This window comes from Carcharhinus amblyrhynchos, chromosome 7, assembly GCF_965287045.1.
Source record: "Carcharhinus amblyrhynchos chromosome 7, sCarAmb.v2.hapA, whole genome shotgun sequence".
Lineage (NCBI taxonomy): Eukaryota > Metazoa > Chordata > Chondrichthyes > Carcharhiniformes > Carcharhinidae > Carcharhinus > Carcharhinus amblyrhynchos.
Genome location: NC_137330.1, coordinates 124,269,553 through 124,292,693, shown reverse-complemented (window position 1 = coordinate 124,292,693; position 23,141 = coordinate 124,269,553). Strand labels below are relative to the sequence as shown.

Genomic DNA, 23,141 nt, shown 5'->3' with positions numbered 1-23,141 from the left:
AGGCCGGTTCGTTTAACGTCTGTAGTTGGAAAAATGCTAGAATACGCCATCAAAGAAGAAATAGTGAGGCACCTAGAAAAGAATGGTTTGATTGAGCAGACGCAGCACGAATTTGTTAAGGGGAAGTCGTGTTTGACGAATTTATTGGATTTCTATGAGGGTGTGACTAGTGCGATAGACAGAGGGGAACCAGTGGATGTGGTGTTTTTAGATTTCCAAAAGGCATTTGATAACATAAGAACATAAGAAATAGGAGCAGGAGTAGGCCATCTAGCCCCTCAAGCCTGCCCCGCCATTCAATAAGATCATGGCTGATCTGAAGTGGTTCAGTTCCACTTTCCCGCTTTCTCCCCATAACCCTTAATTCCCTTGCCTACGAGAAACCTATCTACCCGCGTCTTAAATATATTTAGCGTGGTAGCCTCCACCACTTCAACGGGCAGAGAATTCCAGAGATTCACCACCCTTTGAGTGAAGAAGTTCCTCCTCAACTCCGTTCTAAACTACTCCCCCCCCTTAAGGCTGTGCCCTCTAGTCCTGCTGTCCCTTCTGAGCGGGAAGAACCTCTCCACCTCTACCCTATCCATCCCCTTCATCATCTGATACATCTCAATAAGATCCCCCCTCATCCTTCTAAACTCCAACGAGTACAAGCCCAGTCTATTCGGCTTCTCTTCATAGGCCAACCCCCTCAACTCCGGTATCAGCCTAGTGAACCTCCTCTGCACTCCCTCCAAGGCCAAAATATCCTTGCGCAAGTGCGGTGACCAAAACTGCACACAGTACTCCAGCTGCAACCTCACCAGTGCCCTGTACAGTTGCAGCAAGACCTCCCTACTTTTATATTCTATCCCCCTCGCTATGAAGGCCAGCATCCCATTTGCCTTTCTGACCACCTGCTACACCTGCAGGCTGGGTTTTTGCGACTCATGCACAAGGACCCCCAGGTCCCTCTGCACCGTAGCATGCTGCAGCTTTTTGCCCTTTAAATAATAGTCCCTCCTACTATTATTCCTGCCAAAGTGGATAACCTCACACTTGCCAACATTGTATTCCATCTGCCAGGTCCTCGCCCACTTGCTCAGCCTATCTAGATCCCTCTGCAGACTTTCTACACCCTCCGCACAATTTGCTTTTCCACTTATCTTTGTGTCATCAGCAAATTTCAACACCTTACACTCAGCTCCCTCCTCCAGATCATCTATATAAATGGTAAATAGCTGAGGCCCCAGCACCGACCCCTGGGGCACTCCACTAGTCACCAGCCTCCAATTCGAATAGCACCCATTGACACCTACTCTGTGCCTCCTCTTTGACAGCCAATCCTCTATCCATGCTAACACTTTACCCCCAACTCCATGCCCCCTCACCTTCTGAAGCAACCTTTTGTGCGGCACCTTATCAAACACCTTCTGAAAATCGAGAAACACCACATCCACTGGTTCCCCTCCGTCCACCGCACTAGACACATCCTCATAGAATTCCAATAAATTCATCAGACACGACTTCCCCTTAACGAATCCATGCTGTGTCTGCTCTATCAAACAATTCTTCTCAAGATGCCTCGCTATTTCTTCTTTGACGGATTCAAGCATTTTTCCTACAACATACGTTAAACTAACCGGCCTATAATTCCCTGCCTTTTGCCTGCTGCCCTTTTTAAACAGCAGCGTAACATTAGCCGTTTTCCAGTCTTCTGGCACTTCCCCGCAATCCAGCAAGGTTTGGAAAATAAGGTGCCTCATAAAAGGTTGCTACAGAAGGTTAGGGTGCATGGAGTTGGGGGTAAGGTGTTAGCGTGAATAGAGGATTGGCTGTCTAATAGGAGGCAGAGAGTGGGTGTCAATGGGTGCTATTCTGGTGGCGGTTGGTGACCAGTGGAGTGCCCCAGGGATCGGTGCTGGGGCCTCAACTATTTACCATTTATATAGATGATCTGGAGGAGGGGGCTGAGTGTAGGGTGATGAAATTTGCTGATGACACGAAGATGAATGGAAAAGCAAATTGCGTGGAGGGTGTGGGAAGTCTGCAGAGGGATCTGGATAGGCTGAGCGAGTGGGCGAGGACATGTCAGATGGAGTACAATGTTAGCAAGTGTGAGGTTATCCACTTTGGCAGAAATAATAGTAGGAGGGATTACTATTTAAAGGACGAAAAGCTGCAGCATGCCTCGGTGCAGAGGGACCTGGGGGTCCTTGTGCATGAGTTGCAAAAACCCAGTCTGCAGGTGCAGCAGGTGATCAAGAAGGCGAATGGTACGCTGGCCTTTATAGCGAGGGGGATTGAATATAAAAGCAGGGAGGTCTTGCTGCAACTGTACAGGGTACTGGTGAGGCCACAGCTGGAGTACTGTGTGTAGTTTTGGCCACCGCACTTGCTCAAGGGTGTATTGGCCTCGGAGGGAGTGCAGAGGAGGTTCACTAGACTGATACTGGAGATGAGAGGGTTGGACTATGAAGAGAAACTAAATAGACTGGGTCTGTACTAGGAGTTTAGAAGGATGAGGGGGGATCTTATAGAGACATAAGATAATGAAGGGGATGGATAGGGTAGAGGTGGAGAGGTTCTTCCCGCTCAGAAAGGACAGCAGGGCTAGAGGGCACAGCCTCAAGGTAAGGGGGGGTGGGGTGCAGTTTAGAACAGAGTTGAAGAGGAACTTGTTCACTCAAAGGGTGGTGAATCTCTGGAATTCTCTGCCCGTTGAAGTGGTGGAGGCTGCCTCGCTAAATATATTTAAGTCATGGGTAGATAGATTTCTGATAGACAAGAGAATTAAGGGTTATGGGGAGAAAGTGGGAAAGTGGAACTGATCCACTTCAGATCAGCCATGATCTTATTGAATGGCGGGGCAGGCTCGAAGGGCTAGATGGCCTACTCCTGCTCCTATTTCTTATGTTCTTATGTAGGATGGAAAGTATATAGTAAATGATAGAGCTCTTAGAAATATTAACATACAGAGGAATCTAGGCATGCAAATCCACAGTTGCCTGAAGGTGGCAAGTCAAGTGATCAAGATGGCGTACAGCATGCTGGCCTTCATCGGATGGGACGTTGAATATAGGATTTGGAAAATCATGTTGCAGCAGTGTAAAACTTTGGTTAGGCTGCATTTGGAGAACTGTGTCGCCACACTGTTGGAAGTATGTTGATGCTTTGGAAAGGATGCAGAAGAGATGTTGCCTGGTTTGGAGTCTATGGGCTATAAAGAAAGGTTGAACAAACTTGGATTGTAGCATCAGAGGATGAGGCGGGGAGACCTGAGAGAAGTTTACAAGATTGTGATAGGGTTGGATAAACCCCCTTCTCCCTGCCCCCCCCACTTCCTCCCAGCACTCTTCTCTGGCCTGGCACCCCTGCTGCTCCTTAACCTCCCCTTCCCACCTTCCCAGCACACTCCCCTTGCCATTGCTATGATTAATTCTAACTGTAAACTCCTGTTTCTCCAGGTGAAGAAGGAGATGAAGAAGGAGAAGGCTTTACTACGCCGGAAGTCAGACCTGCCTCAGGATGTGTACACTATAAAGGCCCTTGAAGCGCACAAGCGGCCAGAGGAATATCTCAGCTCAAACCAGGAGGCTCTCTGACGGGCTGTGAACCCAGGATGTTAGAAGAGGCGCCTTCTGTCAATGTAAAGCATAGAATGAACTGTTGATCAGTGTTTATGTAAAGCTGCATTCATTTTTTTGTAACCTGCTTATTTTAATTTTCCCGTTTGCTGTTGTTCCTGGCCCTACCCCTCCACCCTTGGTCTGTTTCTGTCTGTCCTTTGGATTGGATTATGCTTCTCAGCAGATGGAAGAAAAGTATACTGGACGAATGGAAAGCAAATAGAGCCAAAGACGGGAAAGCAACTGCCTAGTGCTGAAAGGGATAGCACTGACTCAATAGCTGGCCAATCTGGGGCCGGCCTGCGCTGTCCCGGTGACCGTGTCCGGTCTGGGGCCGGCCTGCACTGTCTAGCCTTGGTGACCTGATGGACTGAGTTGTCCTTTGCCTGTTGAGAGTTGGTTTGTTTCATACAAATCAATGTAAAAGTTGAAATGTAGCTTTTGTAGAGCTGGTTTCGAGTATCTGGAAATGGGTAGTGCTCCTTTTATTCTGTTACGCTTCTCTCAGCTCTGTAATGCTATGATATGATTCCACATGCGTCTGCTATCCTCTTGTCCCTGGCCAAGTGCAAAAGCAGCCATTTAGTGCAGTCAGGCCTTTGACCATAGGATGCATCGCAGTCTGCCCCTGTTCACCGCAGCACTTTCTGGGATAGCAAGTGGGAGTAGCATGGCTGATATATCCAATACTAATCTAGGAGGGAATTGAAACCAGTCTGTACATCTCAACACCATTCCCATCATTGCAGCTCATCTGTTTGAACAGGGTGATGTTCCATAGTTAGGGTGACACGCTGCATACACTTAATTCCATTACTCGTAATTTATGGCTTATCCTGCTGTTCATTTTTTACCCTTGTGCAATCAACAGCTATGTAACATTCAATGAATGATGGATATATTGAATATAACATTGAAATACTTCAGTGTGTGACAGTGATCATCCTTGAAATGCAGCACCAATATTCCATTTCCTGCATTGAAGTGCTGTACTGTCAAAGCACAAGGCTATTCCTATGGCAATGCTTAGCAAAAGTGGGTTCATGGGTTTTTATTTAATTTTGTTTTAACAAACAATCAAATGATGAGGATTGTACTTTGGGACATTGCAGGTGAGAGCAGTCTTGTCAGTTTTTTCCAGCCTGAGTGAATTGCTAGGTTTCTTTCCCAGAAATAAAGTACTTAGTATTATGTGACTTTTTGTCTTAACAGAATCATGTTAAAGTATTGAGTGGAGTGATAAAGATTCTTTCATTAAGTAACACCATGTTGCTGCCAGACTGGAACAGAGGCTGCACTCAACTCACTGTTGCAGAGTCCCTGGGCACTAGTGAATAATTCAGTCTGCCAGAGTGGAGGATTGTCTTCCTCAGCCAACTCGAGGATCTGATCTTCCACAGATAATGGGAATAACGGCCATTTGTGCATTGGTGTGTAGGATTGGGACCATCAATGTTTTTTTTCTTGTGGAGCCAATAAAATGAAGTGTGTATTTGTGCTGGTTTTGTGTTGGGCTGGAGATGGAGTCTATGATTAGGGCCAGTTTCCATGTAGTTCCCCCATACATTTTCCCTCCCATCTTGACACCAAGGTTCGTTCACTTGCTTTCTGAGAATGTCATGGTGTGACTAGACTGTCAACATGGCAGGGGTTGGCTGATGGTAGGCAGTAGTGGCAGCCTTTTCAGGGTTTCTCATCCTTACCCTGGTCATTGAGCTCAGCTGTCATGCACTTTTTCATTCCTTTTCTATAAGGCTGAGCCTACAATACAAACTAGAGATGGCTTCCCATCAGGTGGAACTTTCGAGCCCAATAAAATTAATACAGTCTTTATTGTAACATTGAAAATATGTATTTTAAATTTAGGACTCAATGCACCATTAATGTGATACCAAAGTGGTGATGGACTTCTTTACTTTGTGAATAAATGCCCCAGTCAGGCCATGCATATACTATTCAGCATCCATAAAATAGCACATCAAATTCACAAACACGTTTTTTCTATTTTAATCCCAACATCCATTGTGTATGTTGGATGTAAGAATCTACACTGCCCCAGCAACCACTGACCATTGGGGGCTGCCTGGCATTGTGGCTAATTCTTTTTCAGAATCAGAAGGTTGTGGTTTCAGATTATGCTTGAGCAGAAGAGGTAAATATTACATTGTTGGCCCATTGTGGGGTGAGGAGGGGGGAAGCTGTTGTTCGCAGCTTAATGTCAGAACAGTAATGTACCATCAGCATTGCTGTAATTTTGATTCAATATTAAACTGATGTCTGTTTATTGAGATCAAAGTTGAAAATTCCAGAGCTCTAAGAAGAGCAAGAAACTTCAGTCTTAACACCACTGTAAGAAGATGAGTTACTTATTCACATAGGAAATGAATTGGAATATTTAGTCAGTTATAAATGATTTGGAAATTGATTAGGCAGTGGTATAAATACAAAGTGTTAAAGGTGAAATCCACATGGGAGACAAAAAGCATCAAAAGATGGGAAATGGAATGATATAGGTAATCTCAGGATCTGTGACAGAGCCTCTGTTTAACATTCTTGTAAAAATGATTTGACTCTGAATTATATTCCAAACGCATCTGATAAATAATGGACAAGAATGCAGGCAAGCAGAGTGAGCAAACAGACAAGTACAGAAAAACATGAAGTTTAAATACGTATAAAAGTTATTGAACATAAACAAACCCTAAATCATGAGATTACATTGGATAGCAAAACTAGATGGTAATCTTTATAAGTGGGCAATAAGGCAAATTAAATTCTGGCTTTTGAGATATGAATGTAAAAGGAAATGATGCTGAATTTCTTCAAGATGTTGGGTTAGATCACAGCTGGAGTAGTGTGTGCAGATTGAGCAGCCCATTATAAGGGTATTCATGCTAAAAGGAATAATAGTGTTTCTGGACTTCTCCAGCCTCTTCCTAACCAGGATCATTTGGAGATAGAGGAGACCCAGCTTCTACCATCCAGGTAGAAGAGCCTAGACTATTGTTTCATTTGTAATACATTAGACCATTTTTGAGAAGATCTGGTACCACCACCATTTTGAAATTGTAGCACTGTAGTTAGTGCAGAACACAGTAACTGTACTGATCCTTGGAAAGCTAGGGTAAAAGTCCCCTAATACTGATGCTTTACTGACCCAGGGTAAAAGTTATCCTTCAGTCTGATGGTGTAATTTTGCTTACCTTATTGACTGCTCTCCAGTCTGCCCTGTAGCTAATTGCCGTGTAGCATATTTATGTATTAGGTATACCAGCCTATCCTTGCTGTCATCCAGCAATCCAGTGTAGAGGCATTTGAGGTTTTTGCTGCTCATGCAAAAGAGGGGTTTGGAAATGAAGCAATTATTTTTGTCAAAAATCAAATCATTTTTTGTTATTTAAAAGCGGACTGACTCATAATTAACTGACACAAGCGTTTGAGGTATCATGGTAGGGTCTGGAATAAATCTGATGGAATCCTTTTCCCTAAATGCTCAGAATTTTCAGTCACATATTCTAATGATATCACCTCTTCTTGGAAGACCTATTTATTGGAATGTGTTTCAAATGTTGACCAGATTCTAGGGTGTAATGAATTCCAAAGCTGAACTTCGCCGGTCCCAGATACATCTGAAACAAGACCAATTGCAAAACTCTCTACTGGTCCTTGGTAAATTTGAACTAATCAAAACAGCCACTTATGATTATCTCTTATACCTTCAGAATAAACCAATAGGAATTCAGCACAAGCAGTCTTCAGACAATTTTTAGGGAAGTTAAAATTATAATATCTCTTTGAACATTTATCCAGGAACTGTGATGTGGTTCATATGGAACAAAATTGCTGGACCAGATTGCTTTAATTCAGATGTAAAATTAACAGGAAATGAGTTTTAATTGTAGGAGTGACTTTGTAACCATTGCTTTTGGTTCTGCTTGGAAAGCTAACTGGGAAAAGTGAGAAGTGTGTCTTGTTACAGTAATTCTGAGCTACTGATGGCACATTGTACTGGGTGTGCGATACTATTGATGTGGAGATGCTGATATTAGACTGGGGTAAACACAGTAAGAAGTCTCACAACAGGTTAAAGTCTGACAGGTTTATTTGATAGTAAACACCACAAGCTTTCGGAACGCTGTTCCTTTGTTAGGTGAGTGGAAAGTTCCCACTTACCTGACGAAGGAACAGCGTTCCGAAAGCTTGTGGTGTTTACTATCAAATAAACCTGTTAGACTTTAACCTGGCGTTGTGAGACTTTGTACTGCGATACTATCCTAAAGGAAACCCACAGTGAAGAATCAACAATGCTACATTGTATTATCATCATCTTAGGCAGACCCTCAGTGTTGAAGATGACTTACTTCCACACTAAAGTTCTCAGGTGCCTGAGGAGTTCAAAGCGATCTATAGTCTCTGTTACAAACAGGGTAGATGGTGGTTGGACAAATAGCGGAAGAATTATCTCCAAGAGGGTTCCACTGGAGTGGGATGCCCAGGGTGGCATATGCTCGTTTGCTGTTGATGCTTGTCAGCTTCCTCTTGTAATGGTGAAACCACTTTGTGCAGTCTTGGACCAGGAATTTCATGGAGATGTTGCACTTTTTCAGAGAGGCTTTGAGGATTTACTTGAACCACATGCAAGGCAGGCATTATACTCCAGTACTTATACTCCTGGAGGGAAGTGAACAAAGTAATTGGGGCAGCAAATTTGTCCTCATCAGAAACCACCACAGAACAGATTTTTTTTAAATTGGATCAATGCTTTGAAACTCCCCTAAGTGGGATGACAGCAGGGCTCTTTCTGTGGAAGTGCACTTTTGATTTAAAAAAAAACTTGGCTTGCAAGAAACCTAATGTCCCCTTTCCATGAACTCAGTACTCTGTGGTATAAAGTAGTGCCTGCACTAGAATTTCTGGCAGTGCTTTTCAAGAGGGATCTGACAAATATGCCACACCTTTCCTAGAAACTTTGATTTTCAGTGAAATAGGGGACCTGTTTGTCAGCCTGTGAGTCCAATCATAGGAAGGGAATGGCAATAACTAGAGGTTGTCAGTCTCATTCCACCTTAATGTAATTTTATGTTTGGCTTAAGTACAATGGAAAACTCAGCAATATGTTATAATCAGATATTTCTTGGAGCATACACAATATCAATGAATCCTTACTAGGACTGTAATTTTAAAACAATTTTAAGATTCAAACGTGTTCAGGGATGTAGTCAATGTTGCACATATTCATGTACTGTATACGGTTGTACCACTGAACATTGTAAAAGAAAAACTCCTTTTGCTTCAGTCTCTACCCAACACAAGTGTAAAGCCTGTGGTAATGCATGACATTTGCTCATTCCAATTATTTCTTAATCTTTCCAGACTTCGGCTGGGTCATTTTAGATCCAGTTGCACAGTGCTGTTGATGAGATTTGCCAGCTGTGGGTGAACTGGACCATAATACCTGCTGCATTCAGGCCTTTAGGCAACTATGTCCCAATTTAATTTCCACTATTTAGTGCAGGGAAGGATCAGGATCATTCGTTCTTGATCTTAATCCTATATGTTGAGGGTGGGAACAAGAGTCCTACTCCTCTATTTCAGGACCAATGCCCTTATCCCAAATGGTTATATTAATTCACAGGCTGTGGGTGTCACTGGTTATACCCATTTATTGCCCATTCATAACAATTCCTAATTTTATTACTTTTGTTCCCACACTACCCAAGATTTTGTTTGAAATGTTGATCTCTTTGTTTACCCTGTTACCCCCATCTTTGAGTTCAGTTTGCAAAATAGCTAGATTTTAATTTGCTGTGTTGTTTTCTATACCTCGGTTCAGTCAGGCACCTCATTTGAATTGTTCAAAAGTATTTTTGTCTGCCTGGTAGAATATTTTGTCTAACCCATTCTGTAGTTGTGTTGCTGCATCAGAACCATCTGCCCCACCTACTGTAGTGGCATTGACCAATCAGCAATGAAATGGCCATCGTCCTGTTAGCATGGTGTAGTGAAGACTAGCATCAGGTAAATAACTGGAGAACCCAGAATGTTAATGGACAGAGGAAAATTGCTTCCTGATCCTTGGATGAGGGACTTCACCCCCTCACCATCATACAATGCTAAAAGTGACTTCTGAGCCACCTGCCTGCTTTCTGTTCTGGAGCAGCACACTTATTGGAAAGAAAAACTATTTAAGTAATACCTTATTAAGCTGCCAATATACATCATTTGTGGACCAGAAGTTTCTGTAGCTATCTTGAATGAGTAAGCTCAAAGTAGTCATGGAACTGCAGTTTGTAGTTTACAATCAATTTTGTGTTTCTTGTAGCATTCCCCAGATTACTAGCACAGGTCCCAGTAAAGATATTGGTATTTTGGCAATTGTTTCAATGTTAATCATGAAATTGTGGAATATAATCATTCTTAAAAGAATCAAAATCTGGCTTAAAACAGACTTCTGAACTGGTTTAATGGCATGCTCATTTATTACGTGCTGGTTAGCTTTTTAACTGCTTCCCTCAGAGCATACATAAGTTGCAAAAATGGTGCTGTACTGTGAAAGGTACACAGAACTGCATCCAGCACCAAGATTGCTGTCAGCATATTCAATCAAATGCTTGGGGAATTGAGTTGGTGAGAGTAGAGCAAGGCAATTTCTTTGGACTGGGACTTGATTTTACTGATGGAGATTTTTTTATATTGCCTGGAAAATGCCAATGTTGACCTGTCTGAACTGTGGGGTAGATGGAAATGTAGCAGATTGATCCACACAAGTTTTCAACTGTTTACTGAATCTGGAACATCTGAAGAGTTGTCACTAGACTTTGTACCACAAATCATTCTCATTTTGAGCTGACTGAAAGGGGTCAAGCAGTACAACTATCTTTTATAAGTAAAATCATGAATCATTAACACCTGATCCATGGAGTTTTATAAATGGATTTTTTTCCAATTATGAATTAAGCATCTAAAGGCAGCATCTAGAGGCAAAGTGTTGAATATATAAATGAGTAAACAGTTCTGAGATTCTCCCCAAGAGCTGCAGTGACATTGGACTCTGCTAGCTTCCTCAGTCCTACTGCAATTGACGGAAGGGGGAAGGTGGATTTCCAAAAGTAAAATGTCTCTAATTTTCTGACACACTATTAAGCTGCTTACAGTTAATATTTGTACATATGTTGTACTTTATTTTAGGTAGAGTATCACATAGTATTGAAATGTCATATTTTGTACAGATGTTCATGTATGTACAGAACAAAAATAAAATGGGTCTCACAAGAAAAGTTTTTTGTGTGAATGCAGTCAAGTTGCAGTATGTTGAAGGGAGAGAAAGAGATACTGCAAGTCAGAACACTACTCACCATCCTCCTCCTCAGAAAGGAAGATCTCAAACCAAGTCAATGGGGAAAGAAGGGAGAGGAGCAGTTGTGGTAGGAGAGAAAGCTTTAGGAATTTGGACTCTGCTGACAATCACAAAGACTCGGTCTATTTTACGAGTAAGTGACTAGGCCATTTTCACAGTAAATTGCAGTGTGGAATGTAAGCCTACTTGTGACACTAATGAATAAACTTTTAAAATGGGTGCCAAACTTGGCCTCTGCATTCTTGAGTTCATGGGGAATAAAATGACTCCCTGCACCCCTAATCACAAACTCAAGGGAATATAAACCATGTTTATTCAACCTACCTTCCCACCGAGAACAGCTTGGGAGATACCATGGTCATTTACCTCATCACAGAAAAGTGGGTATCCCACCACATGCATGGTGATCATAGCTTACCAAGTGAAGGTTACTTTTGAATATGGTTTTAATGATTTTGAATTTACTGAGCAGGTAAATACAGACAAGAAATTTGGCACAAACACCAAAAAATCACAGCTTGTTAAATGGGCTAGCATTGCAACCATTCAGAATTACAGAGGAGTATGGAGCAGGAATACAAGGAAACACTTTAAATTCTGAACCTTTATCATCAGGGCCCAAACCTAAATTGGACCCAAAAAAAATCATCTCTAACAGCAGTCAGGTTTCCTGCAGCATTTACTCCATTATAGAACCGTTTTAATCACAATGATTTTTATAAACTCAGTAGTGAGGAATGATAGTTAATAATGAAACATTTAGCATTTCAGAAATATATTCCTAAACCTGATAGAGCACAAGATTAGATACAGAGTAAAGCTAGTCTGTCCCATACAGGACAAGAGTAGATAAATCATTTTTATAACTTTCCCATGTTTCAGATTTTCAATTTGAGGTGTTCTTGTACTCAGGTCTCACACTCACCAGCCTCACTACATGGACACTTGCACCCCACCAAGCTGGAATAGGTTTGAGCTCAAAAATGTTAAGAAACTGTTTCTCTCGTTGAGAGCTGTGAAGTTAACATGAACTTGCCCCAAAAAGCAGCTTATAAACTGTTAACATTTATAAAATGGCAGGATTAGCAGAGTACAAAGAGCATGGTGCGAAATTAACCTACTCATCAGGGGAGATGCTGCTTGAGTAGTGCCACAGGTTCATTGCGATTGGTTGGTTTTTGCCATAATCAGAATCCTGCTGCCACTTAGCAACCTGAAGCCAAGAAATAATCTGGAAACAAAGCATCCAAAACTTGGAAAGAATAGTAGAAACAGTGCCTCTAGATCCAATAGTCTTTACAATTCATCACCACACTGTGGTTAGCACCGCTGCCTCACAGGGACCCAGGTTTGATTCCGAGCTTGGGTCACTGTGTGGAGTTTGCACATTCTCCCTGTGTCTGCATGGGTTTCCCCCAGGTGCTCCGGTTTCCTCCCACAGTTTGAAAGACATGTTGGTCAGCTGCATTGACCCAAACAGGTGCCATAGTGTAGCAACTAGGGGAATTTCACAGTAACTTCATTGGTATTAACTGGCACTAGCCTTACTTGAGACTAATAAATAAACTTTAATAACTTGTTTTTTTATCATAAGGCAGGGAGATGGCAAAGTGAACATCTGCAGAACGATCATAGGCAGGTTTGTGTTTACCAGTAGAACTTAAAGCAATGGATGGACAATTTCTACAATGGGCAATGTATACATTCAGTGCTGGTACAACAGTCTGGGCACCAGTTTATATCCTCAAATATGGCAAATTGTCAACCCCACCTCAAACACAGATCTGGCCTTAGGCCAATGAGAGTAAGCAGAGCTGTGAACTGGTTAGCCTCTGATTGGGGAATATATCAACTTCCCCAGAGTGAACAATTGGAACAGGTCATGAATGGGTCAACAACAAACACAAAAAGCTCCTGGAAAGGACTGTGCACTGCAGAGAGTGAGGATCACTAACAGCGGCCCCGCAGAGAGTGAGGGTCACTAACAGCGGCCCCGCAGAGAGTGAGGATCACTAACAGCGGCCCCGCAGAGAGTGAGGGTCACTAACAGCGGCCCCGCAGAGAGTGAGGGTCACTAACAGCGGCCCCGCAGAGAGTGAGGATCACTAACAGCGGCCCCGCAGAGAGTGAGGATCACTAACAGCGGCCCCGCAGAGAGTGAGGATCACTAACAGCGGCCCCGCAGAGAGTGAGGATCACTAACAGCGGCCCCGCAGAGAGTGAGGATCACTAACAGCGGCCCCGCAGAGAGTGAGGATCACTAACAGCGGCCCCGCAGAGAGTGAGGATCACTAACAGCGGCCCCGCAGAGAGTGAGGGTCACTAACAGCGGCCCCGCAGAGAGTGAGGATCACTAACAGCGGCCCCGCAGAGAGTGAGGATCACTAACAGCGGCCCCGCAGAGAGTGAGGATCACTAACAGCGGCCCCGCAGAGAGTGAGGATCACTAACAGCGGCCCCGCAGAGAGTGAGGATCACTAACAGCGGCCCCGCAGAGAGTGAGGATCACTAACAGCGGCCCCGCAGAGAGTGAGGATCACTAACAGCGGCCCCGCAGAGAGTGAGGATCACTAACAGCGGCCCCGCAGAGAGTGAGGGTCACTAACAGCGGCCCCGCAGAGAGTGAGGATCACTAACAGCGGCCCCGCAGAGAGTGAGGATCACTAACAGCGGCCCCGCAGAGAGTGAGGATCACTAACAGCGGCCCCGCAGAGAGTGAGGATCACTAACAGCGGCCCCGCAGAGAGTGAGGATCACTAACAGCGGCCCCGCAGAGAGTGAGGATCACTAACAGCGGCCCCGCAGAGAGTGAGGATCACTAACAGCGGCCCCGCAGAGAGTGAGGATCACTAACAGCGGCCCCGCAGAGAGTGAGGATCACTAACAGTGACCTTGCAGAAGGTGAAGACCATTTCCATGCATCTGTGGTTGCATGAGATACCGCAGGATGGATCCAGGGTCACTGCTGCCCTGCCTCCTTCACTGTCACTGCTGACCTCCTGGTTTCTATTGTTTGTTGAACAACAGACTGCCACTGCTCATCGGAGATCTCTTGAGCCCAGGATGGGACTCCCAGGCTGGGGATCTTGATTGCAGCCATGGTCCTCTTCACCAATTCCACATGCTCTGCAAGAGAAAGACAAAAACAATGACTGGAGGAGAAATTGATATGGAAATAGAAGAGCTTTGGGCTTTCCCCGGGACTCTGCCTGCGATCTCCAGAATTCATGTTCTCCTAAAAAGCGAGCCAGAGAAACAGGTGAGTAGAGAGTGTGGGAAACAAGGATACATTCATGCACATTTTTGTCACTTAAGAGCATAAGAACATAAGAAATAGGAGCAGGAGTAGGCCATCTAGCCCCTCGAGCCTGCCCCACCATTCAATAAGATCATGGCTGATCTGAAGTGGATCAGTTCCACTTTCCCACCCTCTCCCCATAACCCTTAATCCCCTTGCCTATCAAAAACCTATCAACCCATGACTTAAATATATTTAGCGAGGCAGCCTCCACCACTTCAACGGGCAGAGAATTCCAGAGATTCACCACGCTTTGAGTGAAGAAGTTCCTCCTCAACTCTGATTTAAACTGCCCCCCCCTTATCTTGAGGCTGTGCCCTCTAGTCCTACTATCCTTTCTAAGCGGGAAGAATCTCTCTACCTCTACCCTATCCATCCCCTTCATTATCTTATACGTCTCTATAAGATCCCCCCCTCATCCTAAACTCCAACGAGTACAGACCCAATCTATTTAGTCTCTCTTCATAGTCCAACCCCCTCATCTCCGGTATCAGCCTAATGAACCCCCTCTGCACTCCCTCCAAGGCCAATATATCCTTGCACAAGTGCGGCGACGAAAACTGCACACAGTACTCCAGCTGCGGCCTCACCAGTACCCTGTACAGTTGCAGCAAGATCTCCCTGCTTTTATATTCTATCCCCCTCGCTATAAAGGCCAGCATCCCATTCACCTTCTTGATCACCTGTAGACTGGATTTTTGTGACTCATGCACAAGGACCCCCAGGTCCCTCTGCACCGTAGCATGCTGCAGCTTTTTGCCTTTTAAATAAGAATCCCTCCTACTATTATTTCTGCCAAAGTGGATAACCTCATACTTGCTAACATTATACTCCATCTGCCAGGTCCTCGCCCACTCGCTTAGCCTATCTAGATCCCTCTGCAGACTTCCCACACCCTCCACGCAATTTGCTTTTCCACTCATCTTCATGTCATCAGCAAATTTCGACACCTTACACTCAGCTCCCTCCTCCAGATCATCTGTATAAATGGTAAATAGCTGAGGCCCCAGCACTGATCTCTGCGGCACTCCACTAGTCGCCAACCAGAATAGCACCCATTGATACCAACTCTCTGCTTCCTATTAGACAGCCAATCCTCTATCCATGCTAACACCTTACCCCCAACTCCAAGCACCCTAACCTTCTGTAGCAACCTTTTATGAGGCACCTTATCAAACGCCTTTTGGAAATGTGAAAACACCACATCCACCGGTTCCCCTCTGTCTACCGCATTAGTCACATCCTCATAGAAATCCAGTAAATTTGTCAAACACAACATCCCTTTAACGAATCCGTGCTGCGTCTGCTCTATCAAACCATTCTTTTCTAGGTGCCTCGCTGTTTCTTCTTTGATGACGGATTCAAGCATTTTTCCAACTATAGACGTTAAATTAACCGGCCTATAATTCCCTGCCTTTTGTCTGCTACCTTTTTTAAACAGTGGCGTAACATCAGCCGTTTTCCAATCTTCCGGCACTTCCCCGGAATCCAGCAAATTTTGATAAATGTTCAACTGTTGGTTAATACATAACTATCTGACTGGCTTGTATTGCCACTTCTCTGAATTCATCCAAACATCTGCTGCACTCGATCACTGAAGGAACCCTCTACCTCGTTGCTACTCCCCTGCCTTCTCCCATTGGACCCGCACATTCTTGCTTTTTAGGGTAATTTAGTTCTCTCAAGTGCCTTGATTCAACCTGTCTTCAGCTAACTCACATCCAAACCACTGTATGAAAAAGCTTCTCCTCATTGCCATTGCTTCTTTTGCCAATAGTGCCCTTCTCCATCCATACACAACTGGGAATTTCTTCACCCTGTCTACTTTGTTGAGATGTGGGTATGCCGGCGTTGGACTGGCGTAAACACAGTAAAAAGTCTGACAACACCAGGTTTTAGTCCAACCGATTTATTTGATAATACTCACAAGCTTTCGAGGGGACTGCCTCTTCGTCAGGTGAATGGAGAGTTCTGGCCTCAAATAATTTTATTATCAAATAAATCGGTTGGACTAAAACCTGGCGCTGTCAGACTTTTTACTGTACTTTGTTGAGACCACTCATGATTTTGAATACTTGTGTGAAATGTCCTCTCAGCCTTCCCCTCTCCAAGGAAAACAGTCCCAGCTTGTCCTAGCTACCTACTGAAGTTCTTCATCACTGGGACCACACTGGTCAATCTTCTCTGCGTACTTTCTCACATCATTTCCAAAGTGTGGCACCCACTTTCCAATGGCAGGTGAAACTAGAACTATGGGGCATAGAGTTGAGGAGGAACTTCTTCACCCAAAGGGTTGTGAATCTGTGGAATTCCCTGTCCAGTGAAGCAGTTCAGGCAGTAACAGGACATAAGCACCTCCTTAACTTGGTTCCTACTGGTTTTCCTAAGGCAAGTAAATTATCTGGTATGAGTGATGGCTAGTGAGGCATGTCAGAGTAACGTTGTTTTGAAAAAATAACCATTTTATAAAGTAGCCAGGATGATGTAGAACCGGATACAATACTCCAGTTGAGGTTGAAACGTTCTGTTTAAGTTTAAAATAACTTTCTTCCTTTCATACTTTATGTTCTATTTACCAACATGTCCCTGCAATCACCCCACAGACCACTGAATGACACAACCAGGATCAGGACCTACCGAGAAGACAGGAAGAGAATACACATCTACATCATCCCTCCCGGCAACAGCTCCCCCCACCCCCCCCACCCCCCCACCCCAACCCGGCGACAGCTCCCAGCTCCCTCCCTCCCGCCCCTCCCCTCCCGGCAACAGCTCCCTCCACCCCCGCCCCCCCCCCACCCCCCCCCACCCGGCGACAGCTCCCAGCTCCCTCCCTCCCGCCCCCCCCCACCCGGCGACAGCTCCCAGCTCCCTCCCTCCCGCCCCTCCCCTCCCGGCGACAGCTCCCCCCCCCTCCCGGCGACAGCTCCCCCCCTCTCCCCACCTCCCGGCGACAGCTCCCCCCCCCCTCCCGGCGACAGCTCCCAGCTCCCTCCCTCCCACCCCTCCCCTCCCGGCGACAGCTCCCCCCCCCCTCCCCACCTCCCGGCGACAGCTCCCCCCCACTCCCCACCTCCCGGCGACAGCTCCCCCCCCCCCTCCCCCCGGCAACAGCTCCCTCCACCCCACCCCCCCCACCCGGCGACAGCTCCCAGCTCCCTCCCTCCCGCCCCTCCCCTCCCGGCGACAGCTCCCCCCCCCCTCCCGGCGACAGCTCCCCCCCCCCTCCCCCCCTCCCGGCGACAGCTTCCCCCCCCCCCCCAACCCCTCCCGGCGACAGCTCCCTCCCTCCCCCCCCCCCCCTCCCTCCACCCGGCGACAGCTCCCCCCACCCCCGGCGACAGCTCCCTCCCTCCCTCCCGGCGACAGCTCCCTCCCTCCCTCCCCCCTCCCGGCGACAGCTCCCTCTCCCCTCCCTTTCTCCCCCTCTCCCCGCGACAACTCCCCCTCTCCCCGCGACAACTCCCCCTCTCCCCGCGACAACTCCCCCTCTCCCCGCGACAACTCCCCCTCTCCCCGCGACAACTCCCACTCTCCCCCTCTCCCCGCGACAACTCCCCCTCTCTCCCTCTCCCCGCGACAACTCCCCCTCTCCCCGCGACAACTCCCCCTCTCTCCCTCTCCCTGCGACAACTCCCCCTCTCTCCCTCTCCCTGCGACAACTCCCCCTCTCTCCCTCTCCCTCTCTCCCTCTCCCCGCGACAACTCCCCCTCTCTCCCTCTCCCCGCGACAACTCCCCCTCTCCCCCTCTCCCCGCGACAACTCCCCCTCTCCCCGCGACAACTCCCCCTCTCCCCGCGACAACTCCCCTCTCCCCGCGACAACTCCCCCTCTCCCCGCGACAACTCCCCCTCTCCCCGCGACAACTCCCCCTCTCCCCGCGACAACTCCCCCTCTCCCCGCGACAACTCCCCCTCTCCCCGCGACAACTCCCCCTCTCCCCGCGACAACTCCCCCTCTCCCCGCGACAACTCCCCCTCTCCCCGCGACAACTCCCCCTCTCCCCGCGACAACTCCCCCTCTCCCCGCGACAACTCCCCCTCTCCCCGCGACAACTCCCCCTCTCCCCGCGACAACTCCCCCTCTCCCCGCGACAACTCCCCCTCTCCCCGCGACAACTCCCCCTCTCCCCGCGACAACTCCCCCTCTCCCCGCGACAACTCCCCCTCTCCCCGCGACAACTCCCCCTCGCCCCGCGACAACTCCCCCTCTCCCCGCGACAACTCCCCCTCTCCCCGCGACAACTCTCCCTCTCCCCGCGACAACTCCCCCTCTCCCCGCGACAACTCCCCCTCTCCCCGCGACAACTCCCCCTCTCCCCGCGACAACTCCCCCTCTCCCCGCGACAACTCCCCCTCTCCCCGCGACAACTCCCCCTCTCTCCCTCTCCCCGCGACAACTCCCCCTCTCCCCGCGACAACTCCCCCTCTCCCCGCGACAACTCCCCCTCTCCCCGCGACAACTCCCCCTCTCCCCGCGACAACTCCCCCTCTCTCCCTGCGACAACTCCCCCTCTCTCCCTCTCCCTGCGACAACTCCCCCTCTCTCCCTCTCCCTGCGACAACTCCCCCTCTCTCCCTCTCCCTGCGACAACTCCCCCTCTCTCCCTCTCCCTGCGACAACTCCCCCTCTCTCCCTCTCCCTGCGACAACTCCCCCTCTCTCCCTCTCCCTGCGACAACTCCCCCTCTCTCCCTCTCCCCGCGACAACTCCCCCTCTCCCCCTCTCCCCGCGACAACTCCCCCTCTCCCCGCGACAACTCTCCCTCTCCCCGCGACAACTCCCCCTCTCCCCGCGACAACTCCCCCTCTCCCCGCGACAACTCCCCTCTCCCCGCGACAACTCCCCCTCTCCCCGCGACAACTCCCCTCTCCCCGCGACAACTCTCCCTCTCCCGCGACAACTCCCCCTCTCCCCGCGACAACTCCCCCTCTCCCCGCGACAACTCCCCCTCTCCCCGCGACAACTCCCCCTCTCCCCGCGACAACTCCCCCTCTCCCCGCGACAACTCCCCCTCTCCCCGCGACAACTCCCCCTCTCCCCGCGACAACTCCCCCTCTCCCCGCGACAACTCCCCCTCTCCCCGCGACAACTCCCCCTCTCCCCGCGACAACTCTCCCTCTCCCCGCGACAACTCCCCTCTCCCCGCGACAACTCCCCCTCTCCCCGCGACAACTCCCCCTCTCCCCGCGACAACTCTCCCTCTCCCCGCGACAACTCCCCCTCTCCCCGCGACAACTCCCCCTCTCCCCGCGACAACTCCCCCTCTCCCCCTCTCCCTGCGACAACTCCCCCTCTCTCCCTCTCCCCGCGACAACTCCCCCTCTCCCCGCGACAACTCCCCCTCTCCCCCTCTCCCTGCGACAACTCCCCCTCTCTCCCTCTCCCCGCGACAACTCCCCCCCTCTCCCTCTCCCTGCGACAACTCCCCCTCTCTCCCTCTCCCCGCGACAACTCCCCCTCTCTCCCTCTCCCTGCGACAACTCCCCCTCTCCCCCTCTCCCTGCGACAACTCCCCCTCTCTCTGCGACAACTCCCCCTCTCTCCCTCTCCCTGCGACAACTCTCCCTCTCTCCCTCTCCCAGCGACAACTCCCCCTCTCTCCCTCTCCCCGCGACAACTCCCCCTCTCTCCCTCTCCCCGCGACAACTCCCCCTCTCTCCCTCTCCCTGCGACAACTCCCCCTCTCCCCCTCTCCCTGCGACAACTCCCCCTCTCTCCCTCTCCCTGCGACAACTCCCCCTCTCTCCCTCTCCCCGCGACAACTCCCCCTCTCTCCCTCTCCCCGCGACAACTCCCCCTCTCTCCCTCTCCCTGCGACAACTCCCCCTCTCTCCCTCTCCCCGCGACAACTCCCCCTCTCTCCCTCTCCCTGCGACAACTCCCCCTCTCTCCCTCTCCCTGCGACAACTCCCCCTCTCTCCCTCTCCCCGCGACAACTCCCCCTCTCCCCGCGACAACTCCCCCTCTCCCCGCGACAACTCCCCCTCTCCCCGCGACAACTCCCCCTCTCCCTGCGACAACTCCCCCTCTCTCCCTCTCCCTGCGACAACTCCCCCTCTCTCCCTCTCCCCGCGACAACTCCCCCTCTCCCCGCGACAACTCCCCCTCTCCCTGCGACAACTCCCCCTCTCTCCCTCTCCCTGCGACAACTCCCCCTCTCTCCCTCTCCCCGCGACAACTCCCCCTCTCCCCGCGACAACTCCCCCTCTCCCCGCGACAACTCCCCCTCTCCCCGCGACAACTCCCCCTCTCTCCCCGCGACAACTCCCCCTCTCCCTGCGACAACTCCCCCTCTCTCCCTCTCCCTGCGACAACTCCCCCTCTCTCCCTCTCCCTGCGACAACTCCCCCTCTCTCCCTCTCCCTGCGACAACTCCCCCTCTCTCCCTCTCCCTGCGACAACTCCCCCTCTCTCCCTCTCCCTGCGACAACTCCCCCTCTCTCCCTCTCCCTGCGACAACTCCCCCTCTCTCCCTCTCCCTGCGACAACTCCCCCTCTCTCCCTCTCCCCGCGACAACTCCCCCTTTCTCCCTCTCCCCGCGACAATCTCCCTCTCCCTGCGACAACTCCCCCTCTCTCCCTCTCCCCGCGACAACTCCCCCTCTCTCCCTCTCCCTGCGACAACTCCCCCTCTCTCCCTCTCCCCGCGACAACTCCCCCTCTCCCCGCGACAACTCCCCCTCTCCCCCTCTCCCTGCGACAACTCCCCCTCTCTCCCTCTCCCTGCGACAACTCCCCCTCTCTCCCTCTCCCCGCGACAACTCCCCCTCTCCCCGCGACAACTCCCCCTCTCCCCGCGACAACTCCCCCTCTCCCCGCGACAACTCCCCCTCTCTCCCTGCGACAACTCCCCCTCTCTCCCTCTCCCTGCGACAACTCCCCCTCTCTCCCTCTCCCTGCGACAACTCCCCCTCTCTCCCTCTCCCTGCGACAACTCCCCCTCTCTCCCTCTCCCTGCGACAACTCCCCCTCTCTCCCTCTCCCTGCGACAACTCCCCCTCTCTCCCTCTCCCTGCGACAACTCCCCCTCTCTCCCTCTCCCTGCGACAACTCCCCCTCTCTCCCTCTCCCTGCGACAACTCCCCCTCTCTCCCTCTCCCTGCGACAACTCCCCCTCTCTCCCTCTCCCTGCGACAACTCCCCCTCTCTCCCTCTCCCTGCGACAACTCCCCGTCTCTCCCTCTCCCTGCGACAACTCCCCCTCTCTCCCTCTCCCTGCGACAACTCCCCCTCTCTCCCTCTCCCCGCGACAACTCCCCCTCTCTCCCTCTCCCTGCGACAACTCCCCCTCTCTCTGCGACAACTCCCTTTCTCTCTCTCTGCAACAACTCCCTCTCTCCCTCTCTCTGCGACAACTCCCTTTCTCTCTCTCTCTCTGCGACAACTCCCCCGCTCTCCCTCTCTCTGCGACCACTCCCTTTCTCTCTATGACAACTCCCTCCCTCGCTCTCTCTGTGATTCCCTGTGACAATACGGGAGAGTCAGTTTCGAACAGAGTTGAGGAGGAACTTCTTCTCCCAGAGGGTAGTGAATCTTTGGAACTCTCTGCCCATTGAAGCAGTGGAGGCTACCTCATTAAATGTGTTTAAGTCACAGTTAGATTTTTAACCAATAAGGGAATTAAGGGTTATGGGGAGAAAGTGGGAAAGTGGAACTGATCCACTATCTGACCTACCACGATCTTATTGAATGGCGGGGCAGGCTCGAAGGGCTAAACGGCTGACTCCGGCTCCTATTTCTTACGTTCTTATGACAACTCCATCCCTCTCTCTCTGCATTTCCCTGTGACAACTCACTCTCCGTCCCTCTCAGCGATACTGTAACAATTAGCTCTGTCTCGGATTCCTAGTGACAATTCTCTCCTTCCCTCTCTCTGATTCCCTGTGACAATTCTCTCCTTCACTCTCCCCTCTCTCTCTGATTCCCTGTGACAATTCTCACCTTCACTCTCCCCTCTCTCTCTGATTCCCTGTGACAATTCTCACCTTCCCTCCCTCTCTCTCTCTGATTCCCTGTGACAATTCTCTCCTTCCCTCCCTCTCTCTCTCTGATTCCCTGTGACAATTCTCTCCTTCACTCTCCCCTCTCTCTCTGATTCCCTGTGACAATTCTCACCTTCACTCTCCCCTCTCTCTCTGATTCCCTGTGACAATTCTCACCTTCACTCTCCCCTCTCTCTCTGATTCCCTGTGACAATTCTCTCCTTCACTCTCCCCTCTCTCTCTGATTCCCTGTGACAATTCTCTCCTTCCCTCTCTCTCTGATTCCCTGTGACAATTCTCTCCTTCCCTCTCTCTCTGATTCCCTGTGACAATTCTCTCCTTCCCTCTCTCTCTGATTCCCTGTGACAATTCTCTCCTTCCCTCTCTCTCTGATTCCCTGTGACAATTCTCTCCTTCCCTCTCTCTCTGATTCCCTGTGACAATTCTCTCCTTCTCTCTCCTGCTGACTCCGTGACAATTCTCACCTTCACTCTCCCCTCTCTCTCTGATTCCCTGTGACAATTCTCTCCTTCACTCTCCCCTCTCTCTCTGATTCCCTGTGACAATTCTCTCCTTCACTCTCCCCTCTCTCTCTGATTCCCTGTGACAATTCTCTCCTTCACTCTCCCTCTCTCTCTGATTCCCTGTGACAATTCTCTCCTTCCCTCTCTCTCTCTGATTCCCTGTGACAATTCTCTCCTTCTCTCTCTGCTGACTCCGTGACAATTCTCACCTTCACTCTCCCCTCTCTCTCTGATTCCCTGTGACAATTCTCACCTTCACTCTCCCCTCTCTCTCTGATGCCCTGTGACAATTCTCTCCTTCACTCTCCCCCCTCTCTCTGATTCCCTGTGACAATTCTCTCCTTCCCTCTCTCTCTCTGATTTCCTGT

The 23,141-nt window shown here is 49.7% G+C and overlaps 2 protein-coding genes across 5 annotated transcripts in view; one reads left to right on the top strand and one right to left on the bottom strand.

Moving 5' to 3' along the window:
* The window catches only part of ppp2r5d (protein phosphatase 2, regulatory subunit B', delta), a 210,524-nt gene extending 202,826 nt beyond the window's left edge, over nucleotides 1-7,698 (top strand). For 3 of the 4 annotated variants that reach the window (XM_080193089.1, XM_080193087.1, XM_080193090.1), the window contains one exon: nucleotides 3,447-7,698. In XM_080193089.1, the coding sequence (XP_080049215.1) occupies nucleotides 3,447-3,584 (138 nt within the window). In that variant the 3' untranslated portion in view covers nucleotides 3,585-7,698. The remainder of the gene's footprint in view (nucleotides 1-3,446) is intronic. The other variant, XM_080193088.1, reaches the window with a different exon arrangement.
* A 6,073-nt stretch (nucleotides 7,699-13,771) lies between these two features.
* mea1 (male-enhanced antigen 1) overlaps nucleotides 13,772-23,141 on the bottom strand; it is a 31,012-nt gene continuing 21,642 nt past the window's right edge. The window contains exon 3 of the mRNA XM_080193412.1: nucleotides 13,772-14,091. Within this exon, the coding sequence (XP_080049538.1) occupies nucleotides 13,925-14,091 (167 nt within the window). The 3' untranslated portion in view covers nucleotides 13,772-13,924. The remainder of the gene's footprint in view (nucleotides 14,092-23,141) is intronic.